Here is a 23,347-nt window from a genome sequence, read left to right on the forward strand (position 1 = left end):
CTGCTTCCTGTTCTGCTTTCCGTTTTATGTTCATTTCCATTCTCGAACAAAGCCGTCTCTCCACGCTGTATTAATGCCCATCAAAGACCTCAATCAAGTTGTTTTGCCACAGGCTAAAGCCGAACTGGAGAGGCTAAAGTTTAATGTTGTCAGAGCAGCGAGGATGTGGGCTCATGTGTCTTCTGTGTTTTCTTTTAACCCCCACATTCATAAATATCTTAAATAGCTAGTCTGAAACCAGCACACACTGAAGGGGCATTTCAGGGCCACAGACTGAGACAACAGTCTTGCCTATTGTGCCATTAATGCAATGTCTATATGGATTTTACTGAGAGGGCAGAAAATTCAGAAAATAAAAAATAATTACACAGGGCTTCCTAAAAAATTAGTCATGCTTGTGATTCAATTTAGGAGGATCCGGCGACGTGAAATAGTTAGGAAAAGCTACTGATTGTCTGCTGATATTTTCTCTTCGTGGCCAGAAGATTTGTGCTTTGTATTAGCTGTAATGACACTTCCTCTTATTTTTCTTTCTAATAGTTAAACACAGTATAACTGATGAGAAGACCTGGTTTAATGAAGACATTCAGTTACTTGAGCATTTATATCTAATGTTTTCTTGTATTTAGTGCAAACAATAGGAAATAATGCTAAAACTTGATAGAAGGTGATAGTAAAAAGTAAAAAAAAAAAAAAAGAAAAATGAGTTTTTTTTAACCCTTTCATGCAATTATGAGAACCTTAGTCACAATATTTGTGTGTTTTTATTGCTCTTTAGGCATGAAAAAAACATGCGATTAAGTCTTTTTTTTAAAGGAGTCACAAAACTGTCCACTCAGCCGGACCGCATGCATTTAATTTTTCAAGCAAAGAAACATGTATTTAAAACCTAACATCAGAAAGTGATATGGAAAAGTATGCAATAAAAACATTTTTAATGCTGCTAATCAGATGTTTTCCCACATTTTAACATACTCTAATACTAGTTATTATTCATTTCATGGAGATAATATGCAAAAAAAAAAAAAAAACTGTTTTGTTTATTGATTTACACTAAAACATGTCACTGCAGATTTGTTTATTAAGAACAGCACAGTTACAGTAACAGTATGACATGCACTGTATGGGATGATGCATAAGTGTCCACTGTGATGGCTGATATGGAACTAAAACCCATGAATATACAAGAGAACAGCTGTAGAATAACTGTCCACTGTAGTGACCTCTGTGCATAAAAGGGTTAAATGTAAGAAAGAAAGAAAGAAAGAAAGAAAGAAAGAACTATTAAGGAATATAGTAATATAGTAATAAAACTTAATAATAGACGTCATCAGATATAATGTTTCATAATCGTGTGATTACTATAAACAACCCATAACCAAATCAAATGTATGTTTTTATGAGACTCTCGGTCCTTACTCTTGACATCTTTTACAGAACTTTATCTAAAGATTTAAAGACAGAAGCAGAAGTTTGTAAAAATATGACACTGATGCTTTTCTGCTCTTCCTGAATACATTTATTTGTTCATACGTTTGTGTTTTCGTGTTTTAATTCTCTCTTATTCACTGCAGGTGGGTCTACTGTCAGGGGGAAGCTTTTACTCACTGTGCCAAAAAGTGACATGTCAATGATTTGGAGTGAGAAACACAGTCCCTCACGCTCTCGCTCTGACCATCACAGTTTGTAAGAGGAGCCTGTGCATGGTTCTTATAATAAAGTAATTACAGTAAGTAAAACTGGGGACACTTTTCCCTGTGAAATAAAAGAACTTCAAATCGTTCTTGTGGGTAGAGCATGAACCACCCTCTAAACATGCCAGTGGAAATATAAAACACATTAGGTTTCATCTTTATTTACAGCGGGTGCAGACTTCCTGGAGCTTTAGATAAAAAGACATGAGACAATATTCAGGCACATACAGTATTTCCGTTCTGAACTGGCCTTTCTGCTAAATATCACACTTACACAGTTTTATCTGAGTGTTTTGATGCACGACCAGTTCAAAGCGACTGTAGAAAACATAATTGCTGACCTTTCACCGAAAAGGTAAATCTGTGCAGAGGCCGTATCATTATTACATTACAAGATCATTACCTAACATCTCCTGTTCACTTCTGAGAGCAGCACACTGAACTACACTGTTCCAGCAGGTTTAGAAATGTAAGTACGTAATTGTTAACTGTGGTTCACTGATATAAATCATGCTGCTGACATTGGAAGGAAGAGTCCATAGTAATTAGATATTTGTTTGAATGTATTAGATGAAAAATAAACCACAATAAAGTCATTCTGCCATTTCCCCTGAGTCTATTTATAATAGAGAGGGAGCCAAGCACTTTGGAAGCATGAAATATGGACACCTTTCAAGCTGATGGACTTAATCTGAAATCCAAACGTGTAAATGGAGTAGATTTGTACTCCTCTGTCTCTCTGTTGTTTCCCCTTTTCGATCTCACATATGCTTGTGTGTGCGTGCATGTGTTCAGCATGTGTGCATGACTATGTGTACATATACACATATACTGCAGCCGCCCGCTTTCCTCTCATTTCTACTGTGTGCTTATAAACTGTGCGTCTATGCTTAGTTTATCCTGTTATTTACTCACCAAAAAAAGCTTGTTGTTTCCATGAGGACAGTCAGTGCACGGCTGCACTTCAGTGTATGACCTGCGTAATAAACATCACATTATAGCATATGGAATAATTTTATTTTCAGACACATTCCTCTTTTTTATTCCAATTTATACACATCAATAATCTACTTTGACCAGGTCCAGTGATTCCATACAGTCCCAGTTCCCCTTTATCTATCAAGAATAAATCACATTGACACAATCATTTCATTATAAAAGTTTAAATATTTTACAGTAAATGTTGTATAAGGTGTCCTCACATCTGGTGGAGGTATCTACAAAAGACAAATCCAACCGTGTGCTCTTTATCTGTTAATGTTTTTTTATACCAAATATGAAAACAGATCAGTGTTTTAACATAATTGTAAAGCTTTCAACCTAACTGAAGGAAATATTTACTTTACATACTGTAAAATCCTCGCTATTGAAATATTTGACTGTATAAACAAATGCACATAAACATTACCCTTCTCAAATCCACCTTAAAAAAGGATATTGCTCATTTCCTTCATTAATTTAACCAGGTGAAGCCTCAGTGAGACTAAAATCTATTTTCCAAGACTGACCCGGCCAATATATTCAGACTGTGTTAAACGTTTACACATTAATGGGTTTGATTTGTTATAAAAGAGTTTTTCCTGAACAGCAACTGCTAAACAAACCATTTATTGTCTCCCACAAGACACCAGACATACATTGTAACTGACACAAACATCAGCCCTGCTTGTAGTTTAGTAAAATACCATTCCATCCCTTTTATTTATTTATTTCACTCATTTAAACTTGTAAACATGTGCAGTATGAGAGAGAAGACATTTTGTGTGTGAATGCTGGATGTAATTTTTCTTGCTGTTTGTGTTTGTAAAGCTTCAGGCTGTAACATGATATTATTGGCTGTTTTCACACCATCTGATGGTTTTTATTTATTATTATTATTATTATTATTATTATTATTATTATTATTATTGTTCATTCGTTTTCTGAACCTGCTTTATCCTCACTAGGGTCACGGGGGTCGCTTGGAGCCTATTCCAGCTACATAGGGGTGAAGGCGGGGTACACCCTGGACAAGTCGCCAGTTCATCGCAGGGCTGAACATATAGAGACAAACAATCACTCTCACATTCACACCTATGGGCAATTTAGATTAACCAATTAACCTATTAGTGCATGTGTTTGGATGGTGGGAGGAAGCCGGAGTACCCGGAGAGAACCCACGCATACACGGGGAGAACATGCAAACTCCACACAGGAAGGTCCCACCCCCCGTCGACTGGTGTTGGAATCGAACCCAGGACCTTCTTGCTGTGAGGCACGAGTGCTAACCACTGCACCACTGTGTTGCCCATGGTGGTGCAGTGCAGTTATTAATAATAATAATAATAATAATAATAATAATAATAATAATAATAATAATAATAATAATGAAATACATCTTTGAAATACACTATTGCCCATAATGTTGGAATAAAATATTTTTTACCACTTCTCATGAAATGATTATGACAATGAGGTTTATTCTTGATATACACAGTATAACCAGGACTCAGTATGTAATAATTATACCTGGTCAACGATAACTACTGATGTGTATAAATAGGAATAAAAAAGAGGAATGTGTCTGAAATCAAAATGATTCCAAATGTATGGCCAACAGTGTAATATAACCCCACCCTTGCAGACACCTTCTCTACATCAGCACCCTCCTTATTTAGTAATTGTAATTTTTTGAGACATTTATCTGAAATAAAAACAGTTTCACTAACTTAAAAATATGCAGTTTCTGTGTGACTGAAAATAATGACTGTTGGTAGAACTGGCTGTGACTGTTGTAGTCACACTATTTGTCTTGATCATTTTTCCTCGACTACAGTTTAAAAAACCAACATCAGAAAGATTATGTTGCTCATAATCCAAATGAATTACATATTTTCAGAGATTGGCATCAGAGTAATTCATAGACAGGTGTTTTTGTAGTTGTTACTAATAATTTTAATCAGATTCAGGTTGAAACAGTCGACTACAGGCCTCATAGGTGCTAAGTTTACAGCTGGAACTGATGTCTCAACAAACACACACACACACACACACACACACACACACACACACACACACACACACACACACACACACACACAAAATATTATGTAAGCAGTTCCATAAAATTTTATAATCTGAATTTCATTTTATCTTGATATATTAAATCCTGCAAAAATTATGTCTCCAATTTGCTCTGACTGTGTACAGTATTGGGCAATAAAAATCCACAGTTGGTGCCTCTTTGAAATGATCGACAGACATATTTTTATCATTAATTTTTTTTTTTTATGATTAATATTATTTTATTGCAGATAATTTTTTGTTAGTGTGTGAAGTACCTTCAGTTTATTGAAATATAATGAGTTTTGTCTTAGTGCGGGCAGTAAAAAGCTCCAAAACTCAAACAATCAGGTGAATTTCTATGAAAGAAAAGCGCTTAAAAACAGGATGCTGCTGAAACCTAATTTATTTAAGAGAAATACGTCATACATTTTTTTTTTTAATTAAAGGTGATATCCGGAATACAAAAATACAGTAATCCAGAGAAATTACGCACGGCTATTTTATCTTATTTTCTGCCCTGAAATGACAAGAAATGTAACTTTTTGGTTTCTGTCAAGCATTATTGTGAAATTAAATTCGTTTCAAGTAACAACCAATGCCATTATAGAACAGAAACGAACTTCCACTTACAAGTTTTACACTGGTGTAGGAATACAATCGGTCGACTATGGGTGATTTGCCCCTGATGAACCATTGCGAATGAAGCGTAAAATTGTGCCCTCTCCGCCCCAGTGCCATCACTCATAGGCTATATTCATATCCAAATTGCATTAATGTCATGTGTTAAGCCCCCCCCCCCCCTCCTCTATTTGCAACCCCCCCCCCCCCTTTCCTTTTTTTGTTTTTTTTGTTTTTTTTGCAGCTAATAACCGACCTCACTCGTTCATGTCATCAGCATAATCACTTGGGAGAGGTCTCGAAGCCAGGAGATCTGGGTCCCATCCTCTGAGGAAAGACGGGTTTGTGTAACTCTTCTCAAACCTGAGGGGGAGTTTTGGAGTGTTTGGTCAACGACAGTGGTTCCTGGAAAAGATCTGAATCGTTTTATAACCAAACCCAGCTGCGGTCTGGTGTGCGCTGCAGCCTCTCAGTGCGTGCGTGCGCGCGCGTGTGCATGCGTATGTTCATCTGTATGAGGTAGAGGAATAGAGGAAGAGGAGGGGGTGTCTGTGATTCCCTTTCCAAGACAGAGACACAGAGAGAGAGAGAGAGAGGGAGAGAGAGAGAGAGGGAGAGGGAGGGAGAGAGAGGGAGGGAAAAAAGTTTGGACTTGGTCTTTTTCTCCCCTTGACTCTTTTTTTTTTTAGGCATGAACGCCGAGACCTGCATTTCATACAGCGATATGACATCCATGGATTCATATTATAGCCTCTCTGCAGCACAAGGTAGGGATCACCAGACGGACCACTTTAGGACATTCCCAACCACTGACACCAAATACAGCCCCACTGCCTTCCTGCCCAACAAAGGTCAGGCTTACGGAGAAAAGTCCCGGAGCCCCTTCCAGCAGGAGTGCCAGTCATTGGATGCCGCCGCAGCTGGGCAAGGCACTTTCAGTAAATACCACCTCTTCATGCAAAGGTCTTCTTGCAAAACACCCCCTGAGGAGAGCAAACTGCACCCGGAGAGCGGACACAACGGAGCGCTCGTCACGTGCTATGGTGAGTGAGAAATGACACTTTTATGTTGAGTGTGTTACAGATGGTAAAGTCATGCATCCTAGAATAAATAAATAAATAAATAAATAAATAAATAAATAAATGAATAAATAAATAAATAAATAAATAAATAAATAAATAAAGTATTCCCAGATTAGATTTAGTCCAACTTGGATTAGAGACTGGAGGAGTTATTACGCACAGGGATGTGGACTCCAAAAACATCCAAAATCAGTATTTTCATGCACTGCACGTTTTTTTTTAAAAATTAATTTATTTTTTTTTATATCCGGTCATTTATTTGATGGATGTTCAGAAAATGTTCTCATCTTTAACTCATCACTCTTCCTACAAAAATACCCACACCTGACCTCAGATTCACGGTGTTAAAGTGTTCCTTTTCTTTCTGGCTCAGGTATTTAATGATGTTTTTGTGCTTTATAAAATCCCTTAGTTTCATCAGTGACATTTTCTCTCCGGCAGTAAATCTGAGGTCAACCCCGGTGTGGATGAGATGACTCAGAAGTTCTGTGCGTAACACAGTTAAGAAGAGACATAATCTTCCTGACTATCAAATTTTCTCTTCGGCAATCAGAATTAAATTAGGGCTCTTTTAATGCGATAATCTGCATTACAATCCTTAATATTGGAGCTGAGGCGCACAATTGAATTAACACGTTTTCAGATGGCACAAATAGTGAGCTCCAAACTGACAATATTTTCATTTCATTGCTGGCCCTTATTGGCTTCAATTAGCTTTCATTGCGCGGCTGTGCGGCTGTAATGGGTGAATGATGAGGGTGTAAATAAAACTTTGACCCTCGTTGGGCTAAGGGCCACTTTGAAAAAGCAGGAGCCGGATTCGATTTTTATTGTTTTTCCTTAAAGCAGCCGACTTATTATCTATTTAGTAGCACCACGATGAAAATGTTCATCTGTTTATCAAAAAAAAAAAAAAAAGAAAAAAGGCAGTGTGTGTGTTTTGTTCTGTAATGGATCTCTGTCTCTCATAAAGGACAACACACAGATGTACGTACACATGTGACTTAAAATATTCATAAATCCTCATTATTTTAATCCACATTTCATTCAAGCAACATGTGAAGAGTCAGAGCAGAGGGAGGCCTTGTGCGTAAATGTCACGGATCTTATTGTCGCCTTCATCGTCATTAAAATTAAATCTAAAACACATTGGAATAAATTTAAGCATATTTTATTCATTTATTTTGATCTCGCCACTAAGGGCCCGAACGTGCAGAATTATTACAAATATTATTTATTTTATTATTAGACGTTTTCTTATTTTGGTTAAAATCACAAAGCCTAAGAGGCATTTTTCGCTATTTGTGCTCTGTTTGTTTATGACGTGTATAAAATAGCTTGTAATTCACAAAAATTATCTTAAAGGCGCGTAAAAAAATCGTTACCATCAAATTGATAGTCTTATCAATATCAATAACAATAACAATAATATTATCAATGGATAAATAAATAATAAAAAGAGCGAATAATAATAATAATAATAATAATAATAATAATAATAATAATAATAGTAGTAGTAGTAGTTAAATTCCCCTTTTACGCAGGACGCAGTCATTGTCTTTTCTGTAAATTGGAACCGCTTTTCCACCAGTTTTACGCACAAATTGGAGTTAATTTATCATTTTTATGACAGTTTCTGGAAATCAGCCATTATTAAAATGTCTAGAACGGATATCCATCTCTGAGAAGCTCCTGTTAGTCCTTGAAAAGCTTGTTGAAATTTTCCTGACATATATACAATATGTGAAAAAATACTAAAGATACACTAAAGATTTTTAAATACCCACCATTATTTCACGTCAAACTAATTTAATTCACGTCACTCATGGAGTATTATTCCGACAGGACTGGTCTATTTTATTTTTTTTTAATGCTGCTCCGTACATTTGGCATCCAGAAGGAAAACGCAGATCAATAAAGGGTACAGTTCATTACAGTATATATCATTTCATTTAACCCTAAATATATTTTTCTGAACGTTTGTTTGATTCCATATCAGTGTGGATGATCATATTTACTTTTTTGTTTCCAAACTGACCGGATTCACACTGAGAAAAGCAGGAAAAACATCTTCGCGCTTCAGACAAAAGGAGATCTGGCATTAATGCGCCTCAGATGTCAACTTCTGTTTGCTTTATTTCTCTGTTTGCAGTGACTTGGCCCTCAGATGCAAACATCCTTTGACTTTTCCTGACTTTAAACAGAGAACAATTCCTGTTTTTCAGCATAATAATAAAAGGGGAAAAAAAAAAAAACTCACATTCCTCTGTTTCTAATAAAAAAACTTATGACTTAGATTGAAAGTCCTTGACACTTTTGGTTATTTGTGATTAAAGGATCACGTTAAACCATCTTTTAACAGACTTCTACTCTATGATTGGACATGAATTAGAGGCAACAGTGAAATATGCTGAAGTTACAAGCTAAGGAGAAAAAAAAATGATAAATGATCCCTGATGTTTTTATTGGAAAATACAGGGGTATTTTACTTCCTGGCTCATTTCTTTTATCAAACCTATATTTTTCACGATCACCACGTACTTTCATATTGTCAAGGAAAAGGTTTGTTGTTACAATTTGTGGCTTGATCTATTGAGTCAAAGGTGAATTGAAAACTTGATCCAAAACTGTCTGAAGCACAAGCTGCCAGAGACAATATCTAACTGAGACATTTTTGGCTCAGAGGAACCAGCATGTCTGTCTAGTAAACATTTACATACATTAGAGTCACTGCAAACACAAGCATTTCTACTCAAACACAATAACGGTTATTATGTTACATGAAATCAGCATCAAAATGACTGTAATGTATGAAAAAAATACAAATGGAACCGGATATTTTGGGGCTGATTTATCTCATTATGGACCAAAAGTAAAAGGAAACAAAACATAAATTAAACAGATATATTAAAACTGCACTGGTTCATTTACTAATATATAAATGTATTACTGAGCTGAAGTAATGACAGGATAAAGAAGGCCCCCGTGGACGGTTCAATCCCACTCTACGCACTCCTCGTGTCTTTGTGATCCTCCAGAGACAACACACTTCCTCTTTTGATGTGTCAGTATCTTCTCTTGGAGTCTGAGGTTTCTGACCTTTAGCTCGACTTTCCTGCCCTCCTCTGTTTGGAGACCAGGCCGAGTTCCCTCTGTGCACACAAAACCAGTGAAAATCCATTCGAAACCCCCATCTGAAAGCGTCTGGTGTCAAAGCGGAGCTGCTGGCAACATTTGGGCTCCAGTTTTACACAGTAAACATTTAACTAGACTAGTAAGACAAAGCGTGTTGCTTTATTGTTGCATGGGTGTTGAATTGTGAGCCTAATTATGGTGGGATCATGTCTTTTATCACGTTTTTAGATGCAAGGAAATGGCATCTTTACACCAATAACACACTGCTTGTATAATTTTGATGACATAAAAAGCTGCAGTTTATCCAAGCTTGAACCATAATTTCTTTTTCGGGCAAAACCAGAATTTGATCCAGTTCTACTTCTCTGCAAAAAAAAAAACGAAAAAACACACAGTTGAGTCCAGTGGAAGCCATTGTGATTGTGTGTTTTTGTCTCCCATCTCCTGCCTGTTTTGCTCCTTCTCCATCTTTAACATAACACAACCATTTCAGCCTCTCGTAATGGCCGTCTGCATTGATTGGTTCGAGCAGGGAGTAATGGGAACCAGCCACGCAACCCAGACAACCGAGGCACACTTCAGCAAGTCAGTGACATGAGTGAAGGTGACAAGGACTCAGGATCGCTTTACCATTTAGTTTTAAGTTTGGCAGGGCAATTTACATTAGGCTCAGTTTGCATGGCCCAGTGAGAGCAGCAGGGCAGAAGGGCTGATACAGGCCAGGACTTCCTTTGGCCTCTTTGCCCCTGCATCATGCCAACTGAGCACTGATACAGCCGTGCAGGGTTGCATCGAGACCGGAGATCCCAGGTTAGATCGGCGATTAGTTCTAAATTTCTTGAGATTAAACTTTACACACTCACACATGAGAGCTTATACGAGACTTCTGTGATGCACTGAAAACCTCCTGCATATTCCAAAAGGTACATCTGCTGCAGTTCTTCTCAAACATCCAGATTTTTCAAACCACAAATTCTTGTAAAGTAGATGTGATCATGCATGTTGTGAAGTCAGTTTCCCAGCAAAAGTATTTTCATTTTATGTGCGTGCACACAAAAATGCACTTTAGCAAGCTTTTTCCCCACTCGGATGGAATGTTCTCTTTCGATCAGACAACAAAAACATAAGATGAAGAAAATTGTGTTTTGCTCCAAGGTCTGAGAGAAACATTTGGAAGTGTGCTGGTGGGAGGGAGAGACGCAGAAGGGGGGAGAAGGCGAGAAAGAATAAGAGTGTGTGTGAGAGGTGATTTATCAGTCTTAAGCTTTATGGATTTTTGCTTTAGAGTCTGTGAATTTTGCTGAGATCAATCATCTCTGTTCAGTCAGTGGAGCTTTATTTCAGGATGAATGGCTACTTATCACACAGTCACAACAGAAAAACCTTCTGTCAAGAAAAAAAAAATACTGTGCTGATTTGCTGAGGATCTGTGTGTGGGAAACATCAGAGAACAGAGTAGAACAGAGCTGTGCAGATTCACTGTGTTTAAAGGAGATATGTGGGTGTGTATTGGCCTGAAACGTTCTAATGAAAACACCTGACCCGCAAAAGCAGCTGAGACTTTGACCATCTTCAGCTTTAGCTTTTTTGTCGTCTTGTAGTGTGTCGCTAATAAGGAAAACTTTCTTGTATCATATTATTTTGCACAGACTTGACTGACCAGAACACATTAAGCATCAGTGTGTATCTAATATTCTGTCCAGTAAAAACTTTTAAGATGCAGCGACTGTCCAAAGCCACATTTTACATCCCAAAGTGCATTCTAAAATGGAAAAACAAACTGAAAATGCAGTAATAATAAACACTTTCCACACACCCTGACAAAAAGCCTGCTGAGAGAGTCTGCCTTTTTTCTCTAATATATCTTTCCGACTATTTGGAAATTTCTCTTTTGGGTTTGTGCAGCATGTTGTTAATCTCTCTCAGTCTCGGTGTGGTGTGTAATTTATAGTGTTTCCTCTTAACACCATGCGCTGACCCCAGTCAATCCAGTCAATAAAGAGGCAGGGAAGGTGCCCTGTCGCTTTACAGCCAGTTAAATTACACTTTGATGTTGCCCCCATGTTTTCAACTGCAAATTAATGGTGGTCCATGGTGAATATCTGACCCTCACAAACGTCACTCTGGTGCTGATGTCCACACGAGAAGTGACTCAACATATTAACACAAAGGTATTAAATCAATCTTTAGGCTGATTTTGACAGTGCAGCCAACAGTGATTGTAAAAATAAATAGTACAGTGGACATCCAGTGATGTACTGCATGAGATTTAGTCATCAGTATAGATTTACACATCAGGATACACCCCTCAGTATAACCAGGTGATAAGATAAACTATAAACAATATTATTTGGAGACATACTCTCCGTGTCTTTAAGACTGCTGCATAGATACACGCTGTCCTCTCCTCATCATGCACAGTTATAGTAACAGATGCTGCATTTTAGATCGGCTGCAGTGAGAACAGAACATTCTGTGGTTGTAGCTCAAAACATTTTTTCATGTCATATTCATCTGAATAGAAAAGATGAATGCTGGGTTGAAATATTGACAGTTTGCAGGATTTGTTTTTGGAACCTACTCAGGTTGAGAAACATGCACATATACAGATAAAACCTAATGGAAATGTGTAATAAAATTGAAGTTCTTGAAGAAAAAAACCTACTCAGATAGTAGGTTTTGTGGCATATGGCCTCCGTGCCTCTTCCCTCAGAGATTGTAGCCTGACAGGCTGTTTTCAGAAAGACTTTCCTATGTTCTTCGTACATATGGTGCTCCCTGCAGGAGGGCCCACTGCTGTTCACCTTTAAGGCAGCGCTGGAGACCCTTCCAGCTACAGCAGATCTCATGGATAACAAGCGGGAGATTGTCACAATACACGGCTCTTGCCAAAAAAATATCAATGACATGCGATATAAACAACAGCCTTTGATCAGCGAGAGGCCTCATGATTCCAAACAGCCTGACAGCTCTAGCCTTGTGGGGACTGCGGGTGCCGGCCAGGGAAATATGATGAAATAACTACAGAGTATTTATGCTGGGATAAAACACATTTGCTCTCTGCAAGCCTAACAGGATGTGTTAGTCATGGACAGAAAGACAACGTTGAGGCTGTTAGACCCCCGGCGAGAGCTCTGCCACCAAAATATGGCTCCACAGCCTGAGCAGCCATGTTTTGCCATGTTTCCTCTGTTAGGCAAACATATCAAGAATCACAGAGCTGACTGGATCCTGCGCTATGCTTTAGGAAATACATAAATCAGCAGCGTAAATCCTTAACAATATTTATAGTGGAGCATGAATTAGTTTGACGATAACACTTTGTGTCCAGTGGAAAACACTAGATTAAAGTCCTGTAAAATTCAGGAAACCGTATCCTCCTGGGACCCAGAAAAGTGAAAGTTTTGCCTTTTTTTACATTAAACAATTGTCTTGATTGGACACTGGATAATGCAACAGTTTTTTCAGATACATTTTTAAAATTATTTTTATTTATTTTATTAATTTTTTAATGGCATGTCCTTTGCATTGGACAGCTTTTTTTTTTTTTTTTTAAGTGAAACTGTGAAACTTTTGTCCCCTACAGAGGGCAAAAATGCATTTCTGGCTCTCAGAAGGATATAGTTTGCATTAGAAGGATATATATTTAGATGAGATGTGTAAAATAAAATAATAAGATGATGAATAAAATAATATAGCATGAAAAAAACCTGAAACCCAAAGCCCAAAACCCAATCCCCTCACACAGGATCACCCCTGCACAGGAAAGGCCTTGAGTATTGGAACGTATCATCTATCCTTCTACAGTTGTTATTTACTTTCCCAAAAAAAGATGCAATTTAAAGATACACCTTCACTCATGTGAGACAGACCCATGCTCATATGAGCTCACCTTGCAGCCCCTTACCCAACATGGATGTGATTTGAGGGTTGTGGGGTGCATGTGCGACATCTTCTGTGCTGACAGAGCGCTCATGGACGCGCTCACACCTCCAGGTTCTAACCTGACAAATCTCTGGATGAGCAGATGAGCAGAGACGTCCTAGATCCTGAAAATAGCTTCACCTCAGATGGGTTCGGACAGCAGGAGGGTGCATCGCTGTGAGTCACCACTAGAATGAGCCAGAGAGAGCAGTCTCACGGTCCTCATTTCACAGCCTGAAACCATGTTGTCAACACACTTTCAGCTATCACAAGCCCCACAATGGAGACTTTAAAAGCATATGTTTTAATCCAGTGATGCGTGTATAAACTAGATCCTTTATAGAGGAACCAAAGCCAAGAGAGCTGCCAGCTTAGACAAGAGCACTGGCAGAGACACAGAGGTGGAAATTTATGATCAGACAGCAGCCTGAGGTTTTACAGTTAAAACTGCAGCCCTAAAGAAATCCAGTATGCATGAAAGAAAGAAAAAGAGAGTACAAAGATGGGTTTCATGTCTGGAAATGCACCCCCCAGAAGTTTAATTATGACAGTAGTGCTGCAAGATGACTTTGCACCCACCTGATCTGAATCAGGGCTGATAAACGTGTGTGTCAGAGCAGGAGTTTCAGCGGTAAAGGAGGCTGTGCAGTGAATAGTCGTAGTTTTTCTGCCATTCTGAAATTACAGCCAGGATGTCAGCTTCCCAGAACATCACACAATGATCTACAAATTACAATTGGATGCTGAAAGCAGCCACACGCACACAAACTGAGTACTGAGAGCCAATGGATTTCACAACTGTCACAGAATTTCCTCACAAAGAGCAAGAAGGATCTTTGTTCCACCCTATCAGAATTATACATACATAAATTACACACATAAATTATTCAGAATATCATACATAACAGGAACTGTAAGTATACTGCAAGATGCAAGTGAAAACTGGAGCTGAAAACAATGAAGGATGAATAAAAAATGTTTTAAATCAGTTTGATTTTTTGCTATAATATGGCCCCATACTGACTGTCTTTTTTAAGCATTATTCATCTACAGACAGATTCTTATTGGTTTAGTTTTTATCAGCAGTTTCCACCAAAAACTACTTTTCTTAAAATCAAGTATTTTGTGTTTTAATAGTTTACAGTACTAAAAAAAAACAATGACCCAAAATAGAGTACATATTTGTGACGTATATTTTCTCCATGAGCTGTATTGATAATACTTATCTGAAGAATTCACACCTGATTCAAATCAGTCAATAAATCCTAAAACAGGTGAAAAAATGACAGACGTACAGCAGGATGTAATGCATTAAATACACATTTGTCTTATTATACTTTTATAAGCTGTCCATTGAAATTGACGGATACTGGATCTGAGTTGAAACATTTATTTTAACTCTCCTTCATACTTCATTTTCACAGTTAAAGGGGAACACATTCATGAAAACCTGCTTCACTTCACACAAATGTCTTAAAACTGTTACCATACTATGTTTCATCCCGTTTCTGTGTCTGCAGGTAAAGACAGCTCAGGTCTGACAGACTCTGATTTGGCCCCTGACTCCGACCCACCTGGAATGGACACGAGCTACCTGTCAGTGAAGGATCAGGGTGTGAAGGCTGCCTCTGATAGGCCGCCAGGCACTGAATTAGCAAGCCCTCTGGACAAGGGCGATGGCAGCGAGAGCAACAAGGGCAAGAAGAGGCGCAATCGCACAACCTTCACCAGCTACCAGCTGGAGGAGCTCGAGAAGGTTTTCCAGAAGACACACTATCCAGATGTTTATGCGCGAGAGCAGCTGGCACTGAGGACTGACCTGACTGAAGCTCGTGTGCAGGTAATACAGGAAAATCAGGAGATACATGGATTTTTTTTTAAAATTACACACAAGAAGAGGATGGTTGATTTGTTTTATTTTCGTTCTTATTTCTTCAATGAATCTTTTCTGCTGCTCTTAAAGAAATAGAGTTCACACAAGTATCTTACATATTGAACCTTTAACTTACAGTAATAGTGGGAACACTTTCATGCAACATTAAATGCACCATATGTCATTTCTGCTCCTCTAGGAGTCACGCAATCCAAATGATAATATAAAACATAATAGTGACACTGTGAAGATAGAATGATCATAGGTGTTTTCACTACTATTGCAAATGAAAATCTATCTGATGTGATTCAGGCTGAAATTACACAGACAATGTGATGCATCACAATGTTAGTGAGTTTTTAATTTTTGTTACATTAATTACGCTTTAATGTAAATTATGCCACTGACATGCATCCGTATGAGATGAAAAAAAAAAAGTGTTTCTCTAAATCTGAACATTTTGGAGACATTTAAGTACACAAGCCAACAAATATATTGACATAAACCATTTTAGACATTTTAATGCAGAAATGTTATATATTACAGCTTTAAACAACAAAACCTCATGAATCCGTTCACATCTGCAGCCCTGCAAAGATAACGTCACTCACAGAACAACATGAGAAATTTATCTGGAAATGTGGGAGTAGTGGGGGGAGAGTGGGGGAGTGGGAGCCAACAGAGGCCAGGGGGCCCAGGGGGGCTGAGGTTGGAGCTGCCTGGGCCTCATATGTTCAGTCTGAGGAGAGCAGACTTTGATGAACACATGAGGAGACCTGTTTGATTCGGCTCTGTTTCAGCGGGATTGTCTCAGCGCCCTTTTACTTTGTACCTGAGCTTTTAGGCTTCCTGAATGTGTGCGTCCACTTGTGTCTGCATTAGTCTAGCCCGAGGTGTATGGACGTAACCCTGATGCTGACCTTCTGACCTGATTTGCATACAATCCGGTCATGACTTCTGTAATGCATTCCAGCGCTAGAGAACAGAGACAGAGACCTCCACAACTTCTATACATGTGTAGGGTTGAATGTGTGTGTGTGTGTGTGTGTGTGTGTGCACTAAAGCCCCAGGATTTTCTGTGTTTTTCTTTCATTAACTTCCTGTTCGGACAAGAATGTGTCCCTGCTGTGGTCTCCGGGTTAGGTGTGAAACCTTCCCATGGGCTTTGGGCGAGTTAGCAATTGATATTTTAAGGTCCGCTTAGTTGACAGGTCTGAGTACATATCTGAGTAATTTTGCAGCACGTGGCTTTTTCATGCTATCTGTGTGCAACGTCCACGCACTGTATCCCATATTTTGCCTTGTAAGATAAGAGCAAAATCTTTTACATGACCAGCTGTAACCAGAAAAGCTTCGCAGAGAAACACAGGAAGTCTGTGCAGCCGCAGGGTTATAACTCAGGCCCGAGGCTCTGAAGGTATGCTTCTCTGCACATATTATCACAGACCTGCCTGGTTCAGATGGATGCAGCTTTACAGCCCTCAGCTCTCCCAGCGGTCCTCTTAAACACTCAAGCTAAAAAGATAAAAGACACAAGATGCCTTGTCAGTCAAAAACAGCGCTCTGCACTCGATTCGGGTCATTCACACGCAAAAGCACTCACAGCTCATGAATTCGACATTTTGAGAGGGGAGGAAAAAAGATTTTACTGGTGCTGAAAAATTTTCATGAACTAAAGAAATAAAAAGTAAATATCTTTATGTGTGTCCAACATAATACATCATAGTCTGATGGCTTTCACATCAATAAGAAGCGGGACTTTTCAGTTAAAACCAGGCCTGGAGTTGTTTGCTTTTTCTGTCTCAGTGTTTCAAAGGGAGACGTTCATATCTGAGTCATATGCACAACGGATACAAGAGGAGGTCAGGGGGTCAAGGGTCAAGGGTTTCAATAACATGAGGTATCTCTGATTTGCCCTTCTATTGGTCTAGAGAGCTCAGAGGGCTGAGATGGCATCTGACATGTGGAGTTCGGCAGACAAACACAGGTGTCCATATGAGTTTATAGATCCGAACAGTTAACGGATGATAAAACAGCAGGACCTGATTGGACCAGATTGAGGTGGGAGGAGGGTCTTTAACAAAGTTCAGCTCAAGTTAAATGAATCAGAAGTCATTTCCTAAAGTTAAAAAAACCCTCAAATCCTAAATTGTGCTACTTTTAAAATATTTGCCACATTAGTTAAAAACTTGTTTGATTAGTTGTGTATTTTCTATAGATATTGAAGGCTTTTGTTTTAGCTTTTTCACCCGTTGGGGCTTTTTGGTGATGGGTATTTTCAGTATGTTCTCATATTTTAGAGACTCTAACAAGAAAACAGCCTAAAATTTTTTAATACTTCATATATATCAATTCAATAATTTGTCTATAATTGACACATTTATTCTTTATTTTACAAAAAGTGCAGTAGATGATATTCAATATGTGTGCAAATGATAAATAGAGATTGACAGTTTATAGTTATGCATAAAACTAGACGTTCACATACTGACACAAGTCACATAAACTCCTGGAACAACACATCTCCTGTTTACAAACCAAACACAGCAACTGCAGTTGTTTGCTAAAAATTTGGTATCACTTCACTATTATCATGGACTTACCTATAATTGTAAAAGGAAATAAGAAACTATTTGGTGAAGGATTCTTGGCAAAATTGAACAAACTTCTATTTAATGAATAATAACATTGGTCAGAGGTGTTTCCAAGATATTATTAGTGCTTTGGGGGTGTTGGAAAACCGAAGCCAGGCTCAGCCGTGGATTTCTTTTGACTTTGGTATGGAGGCTGACATGAGTGACAGCAGAAGCGGGTTATCAATCCTCTGAGCTGGTCTCTCACTTCAAAGTGTTTTCAGCCCCATACAGCTCTCCTGCTGGGGCCAGTTTGGCATTTCTCTGCTCTTTCTCTCTGGGGTTGTAACATAAATAAAGCCTCACTGAAAGTCCACCAGCTACTTAAGCTGTCAAGGTCTTTACCAATTACTGTCACAACGTGGTGTGTGCAACACAAAAATATGTTCTCCCTGTATAATAGCCAACAGACTCAGTACAAGGCAAAGACTGAGCAGATGAGGATGGAGCTGTAGGTCGTTGGTGACAAGGCATTGTGGGAAGCACAAACTCTGTCCAAAACCTCTTTAGATATGTATAACTGAAAAATAGTTCTTTACAGGATTGTAGATCATGGGTAAGTCAGAGCAACAGAAGATAAAAACATCAAGTAAAGACGGATTATGTTCAGGTGTCTGCACGTCTTTAATTTAGGAAGAGACAGTATCTGAAAGCCAGGAGCTCTCAGCTTCAGGAAATGAAAAGAAAAATGCAAACAAACCCAAGTTATGATCACATCTCACTTCCAATCTCCTCTTTAGATTTATGGGGAAATATATGAGCAAAGAGCAGAAATGTGGTAATTTATATCAGAGACAAGTCGGACAAATCAGTCCAGTCACAGTTTTATATCAGGACTCTAAATTTTGACATTGTGAAGATAAGTATGACAAGCCGGAAGCCCATCAGAGACACCAGTATTTAGATCACATTCACTCACTCTGATGGGACCTCAAACACAATGATGCTTTTGGCAAACTAGAGTTTCAGATTTCCATGTCAAAGATAATTAGAAATACAAAAGAAAGACACACACTCCCGTCAGACAAATAAGCAAAGGCGAGATCTGTAAGATCTGCTTCTTTTTGTTTTAATGACTTTAAATAAAGGCTGTGATAAAAAAAAGTTGACAAAGCAGATTTTTTTTATTCCTTTTTTTCCTCATGACTTTTTTTCCTTTCAGTTAACAATGCACAGATATGCACTCTGATAGTTTCTCAACTGTGTGTGTTTTTTTTTGTTGTTTTTTTTTTACCTGAATTTGAAAATAAGTTGGACCTTCTGCAGATATCATTTTTCATATTCAGCCTTTGAGTCTTCTGGCACATTCCATTGTTCCGTTCGTGTGTGGAAAAAAAGATTTCTTTCAGATTTCAGAGGAAGTTCATGTTTAATGGTTTGGTAAACAAGTCACTTCACATCATCTTTTTATTGTGGGACATTGACCCCAGACCATGACTGGCCTGAAACTAGAGAAGCCTCCTTCTTGCTTTGATAAAATCAGTAACTACACCACCGGTTGAATGACATTAAAATGCTTTTACTGTGCAGGTGTGGTTCCAGAATCGAAGGGCGAAGTGGAGGAAGAGGGAGCGTTTTGGTCAGATGCAGCAGGTCCGAACCCATTTCTCTACAGCTTATGAGCTGCCTCTTCTGACACGCCCTGAGAACTATGCACAGGTATAAACATCTCCTCCACACAGGTTTAGCATTGGGTATTTTACTCATTGTATATAAAAGTTCTACAGTTGATTCACAATGTTGTTTTTTCACCAAAATCTCAGATTCAGAATCCTTCTTGGATCGGTGGCAGCAGTGCAGCGTCCCCTGTGCCAGGTTGTGTTGTGCCCTGTGACACTGTGACTCCCTGTATGACCCCTCACCCCCACTCGGCCAGCGGGATGTCTGATTTTCTGGGTGTGCCGAGCCCTGGAGGTCACGTGGGACAGGCTCACATGGGGAGTCTGTTTGGAGGCTCACCTGGCATGGCCACTGGCATCAACACGTATGATCTCAACATGGACCCTGATCGCAAGTCCTCTAGTATCGCCACTTTGCGCATGAAGGCCAAAGAGCACAGTGCAGCCATATCCTGGGCCACATGATGTGTTGATACCTGCTAGACGGGGAACCCTTCAGACCCCAGATATTTCTAAACTAGCCCAGCAAAAGGTGAGATGGCGCTAAAATCGACAACTTTAAAGGCAACAGTGACTACCTTCTTAAATGTTGCAATAGAATGATTATGCAAATACATGGAGGAGTGAAGATTAAATGAAGAGAAAACAACAAGAGATTTGGCCAGATAAGTCATGTGGTACTGCCAAAGTGGGTTGATGGAGCTTTGTAGAAGACCTGATGAGAGGTGATGCTGTACTGTAGAGAAGGATTCAAAGTGTAGAACTGAAACTAAGTATTAGCTGAATTATTTCAAAGAAATCCATGCACTTATTTGCTAAAATACAGGAAACTCTGTTTGTTCAGTGCTCCCAGTGTCATTGTCTTCTCTGTGCAGGTGCTGTTTTACTCTTACTTTGTTATTTAAAACTGTAAGTGTTATTGTGTTTTTCCTTTTAATCATTTTGTTAGTGGTTTTGATTAAAACATTGTTCAACAAGCACCCTTAAAACTGAAATGTAGTTCTTATATGGTATGTATTATTCAGGCAGTCTTTATCAGCATGAGCACATGTAGAATTCATGCCTATGCTATGAAAATTGTTTATAGACACCATAGCTGTTATATTTTGGGGATTCTCAGATGGGTGTGCAGATTCAGTGACTACAGAGGTGGTTCTACAGTCTGTCATTTAAAAGTCAAACAGATGAAATGTGGTTTGTTTTAGTGTGGTCAGGGTGACAGATCCACCTGCTGCACTGCCTCAGCCTGCTGATGGCCAGAGCCAGAGGAAGGGATGGTGGAGGAAGTGTGGGTGTGTGGGAGCATGAGAGGGGCACAGCAGGCCTGCTGGCCTCAGGGCTGAAGAGCCTGGGAGCGCCAGCCTCCAAACAGAGCCAGCTCTGTTTTCTCCAAGTGGACATGCCCGTGCCCCTTGCATTTCCAGTCTCAGAGTTTCACAGAGAGGGAGAGAGAAGTGCCTACTAGTCAGTCAAAATGCCAGAAATAACACCGAAAGCAGCAGCAGCCACCTTTGAAACAGAGGAGGCTGGTGGAGATTACACACAGAGTGTTGACACTTGGAAACACTGAAAGGATGTCAGTGTTCAAAAGACTTTTCTGGACTCGAGTGAAGTCAGTCTCACCTTTGTCTGCCTTTGGCTGAAAGGTTTGACCTGTAAATGGTCAAAGAGCAGCACTGACAAAGAAATCTAACAGATTTATGCACAATAACTTTATCAAATATATCTGTGGATGATGGATGGCGGTATCCAAACTTAGGAAATTAAGCAGCAGGACATCTCTATGACAATCTCGCAGCTGAGGTAATAACAAGACTGGATTACCAAACTAAAGATGTCCAGGGGCTCCAGGGGACCCTAGTCTTTTTTATGACCACTCATTTGATTCATCTATTTTGTAAAGACATTTCCAAATCTTGTAGTTTATTTATATTGGGCTCAAGTGGAACACAATCCTAAATATAGTTTATTAACACTAAATCACCATCAGCTAAAGTACAGAAATTTGGGAGTAAGTTAATACTCCAGTACAGGAGTAACATAATAAGGCTGCCATCTACATTTTGTGCTTTGTGTGAGTTGTGCTTGATGATACATTTTACTCCACGTCCATTTCTATCATCACCTGGAACAAAATTTTTGCATTTGTGGGGAGGAAAAACTACAATTATACTGAGCTACAAAGCATTAAAAATGCCTCTGACTCCAAAATCACATCCATACCACAGAGGTCCAAAGACTGAAATACTGTATCTGAAAGCTATCTTTATTTCTGTCCCGGCAACTGCCTCCTCCAGTGACAAAAATAGCAAATGAGTTCATGCTTGTTCTTTTGTTGAGCGGGGCTGATTTGGGCTGAAAGCATAACAAAAGGTTTTGTTTCGGAAAGCAAACCTGATACTCATAGCACACCTCCAGGCAGAGGAACCGCTGCCGCTTTCCCTAACCTGAACCACATTGGTTGCCCTTCTGGGCAGGTAGGAGAAGAAAAGGCTCAACCTGTCAGCAGAGCAGATCACCCTGAAGTCATCCAAATTACATCCAGTTTTACCCTTCGCTCCAAATTCAAGGCATGTGCATAGTTTTGACTGCATAGTACACGACTCAAAACTGAGAGGATCTCCTTGGAAATGTGAACATAGGGCCCCTTCGCTCTGGCTGAGGGGTTGGACGGAGGGTGAGCCGTGAGGGCGTTTGCTGTGTTCCGGTGTTCTGGGAAAAGGACAGTGCACACAGCTGCGCTCAGGGGGTAAATGCAAAACAAACATGCCTCACACATGCTTCCCCCTCAGCTGTCATGGCTCCGCTTTCAAAGATCCTCCCCCTCCTCACCCACCTCAACACACACATACACATCACACTGGGCCTCTCCCTTAGCTGACTTCCACCGCGTCCACTGGTCCAAAGCTGCAGCCTCCATCGGAGCGGCTGAGGCTGTCGGGCTTAAGGGGGTGAGGCGTAGACACACAACCAACCCAGGAAGGCTTTTAATTATCACTGAGCCATGTGGAAGCTGCAGACTGCAGTATAGTGTGTCAGGACAGACAGGGCCGTCTGTCTTCTGCTCAGTTTAATAAAGCTGGCTCACAATGTTCAACCATTCAGTAGCTCAGGTTTACACTTTACAAACTCTGTTTACCATTTTTTCTTTTTTTATGTGTAATTTAGGCTTCAATATGTTTACTTTGAAGCATCCCGGTGATTCTCTCTCAGCTGGGGTTGAACCACATTCAGTATTATTTCTTTTTACCCCCTAAAGCTGCACATGAAGCTTGAATTTTTTCTACACTCACAAAGATACTAATGCAAGATTGGCTTTACATGAAAAAGCTTATCCTCCTGTATGCTGCATGACTTGGAGTGATGTTATCCACCTTTCTCATTTTCTAGTACTACTGAAGCCATACAATCAGTATAGGAGTAATTATATTATGAATATGTGTGCTGTTGAGTGGATGTATAATTTTGTGCATGCAAAATTGGATGAAGTGTTAAAAGACTCTTAGAAATGTTACTAATTTGTTGTATTGTTTTATTTTGTGAGAATTATCGAGGATTTGAGTGTATCACTTTTTTCTTTTTTTAAATTTTGTTTGAATATTGTTTCCTTCTTGATATGTAATTCATTTGCGTTTCAAAAATAATGTTTTATTCATTTTTGTGGCTTTAAGCTTTTGTTTGAAATGACTTTATGAATTTATGTTTGTGTTTAATTAAAGTACAA

General features: G+C 39.1%; 1 protein-coding gene across 1 annotated transcript; it reads left to right on the forward strand.

Moving 5' to 3' along the window:
* The first annotated feature begins 6,048 nt into the window (after positions 1-6,048).
* On the forward strand, positions 6,049-23,316 carry alx4a (ALX homeobox 4a). Its single transcript, XM_030125988.1, has 4 exons — positions 6,049-6,400; positions 15,019-15,338; positions 19,535-19,663; positions 19,768-23,316. Exons 1-4 carry the CDS (start codon positions 6,049-6,051, stop codon positions 20,086-20,088), a joined length of 1,122 nt encoding a protein of 373 aa, XP_029981848.1. The 3' UTR covers positions 20,089-23,316.
* Positions 23,317-23,347: the final 31 nt, after the last annotated feature.

Source organism: Sphaeramia orbicularis, chromosome 3 (assembly GCF_902148855.1).
Source record: "Sphaeramia orbicularis chromosome 3, fSphaOr1.1, whole genome shotgun sequence".
In the NCBI taxonomy this organism is placed as follows: Eukaryota; Metazoa; Chordata; class Actinopteri; order Kurtiformes; family Apogonidae; genus Sphaeramia; species Sphaeramia orbicularis.

Excerpts from the sequence above, each read along its gene's own strand:
- alx4a (XM_030125988.1), top strand. The coding sequence starts at position 6,049 with ATGAACGCCGAGACCTGCATTTCATACAGCGATATGACATCCATGGAT. Across the intron at positions 15,339-19,534 it reads TGACTGAAGCTCGTGTGCAG|GTGTGGTTCCAGAATCGAAG; the intron begins GTAATACAGGAA and ends TTTACTGTGCAG. Across the intron at positions 19,664-19,767 it reads GCCCTGAGAACTATGCACAG|ATTCAGAATCCTTCTTGGAT; the intron begins GTATAAACATCT and ends CCAAAATCTCAG.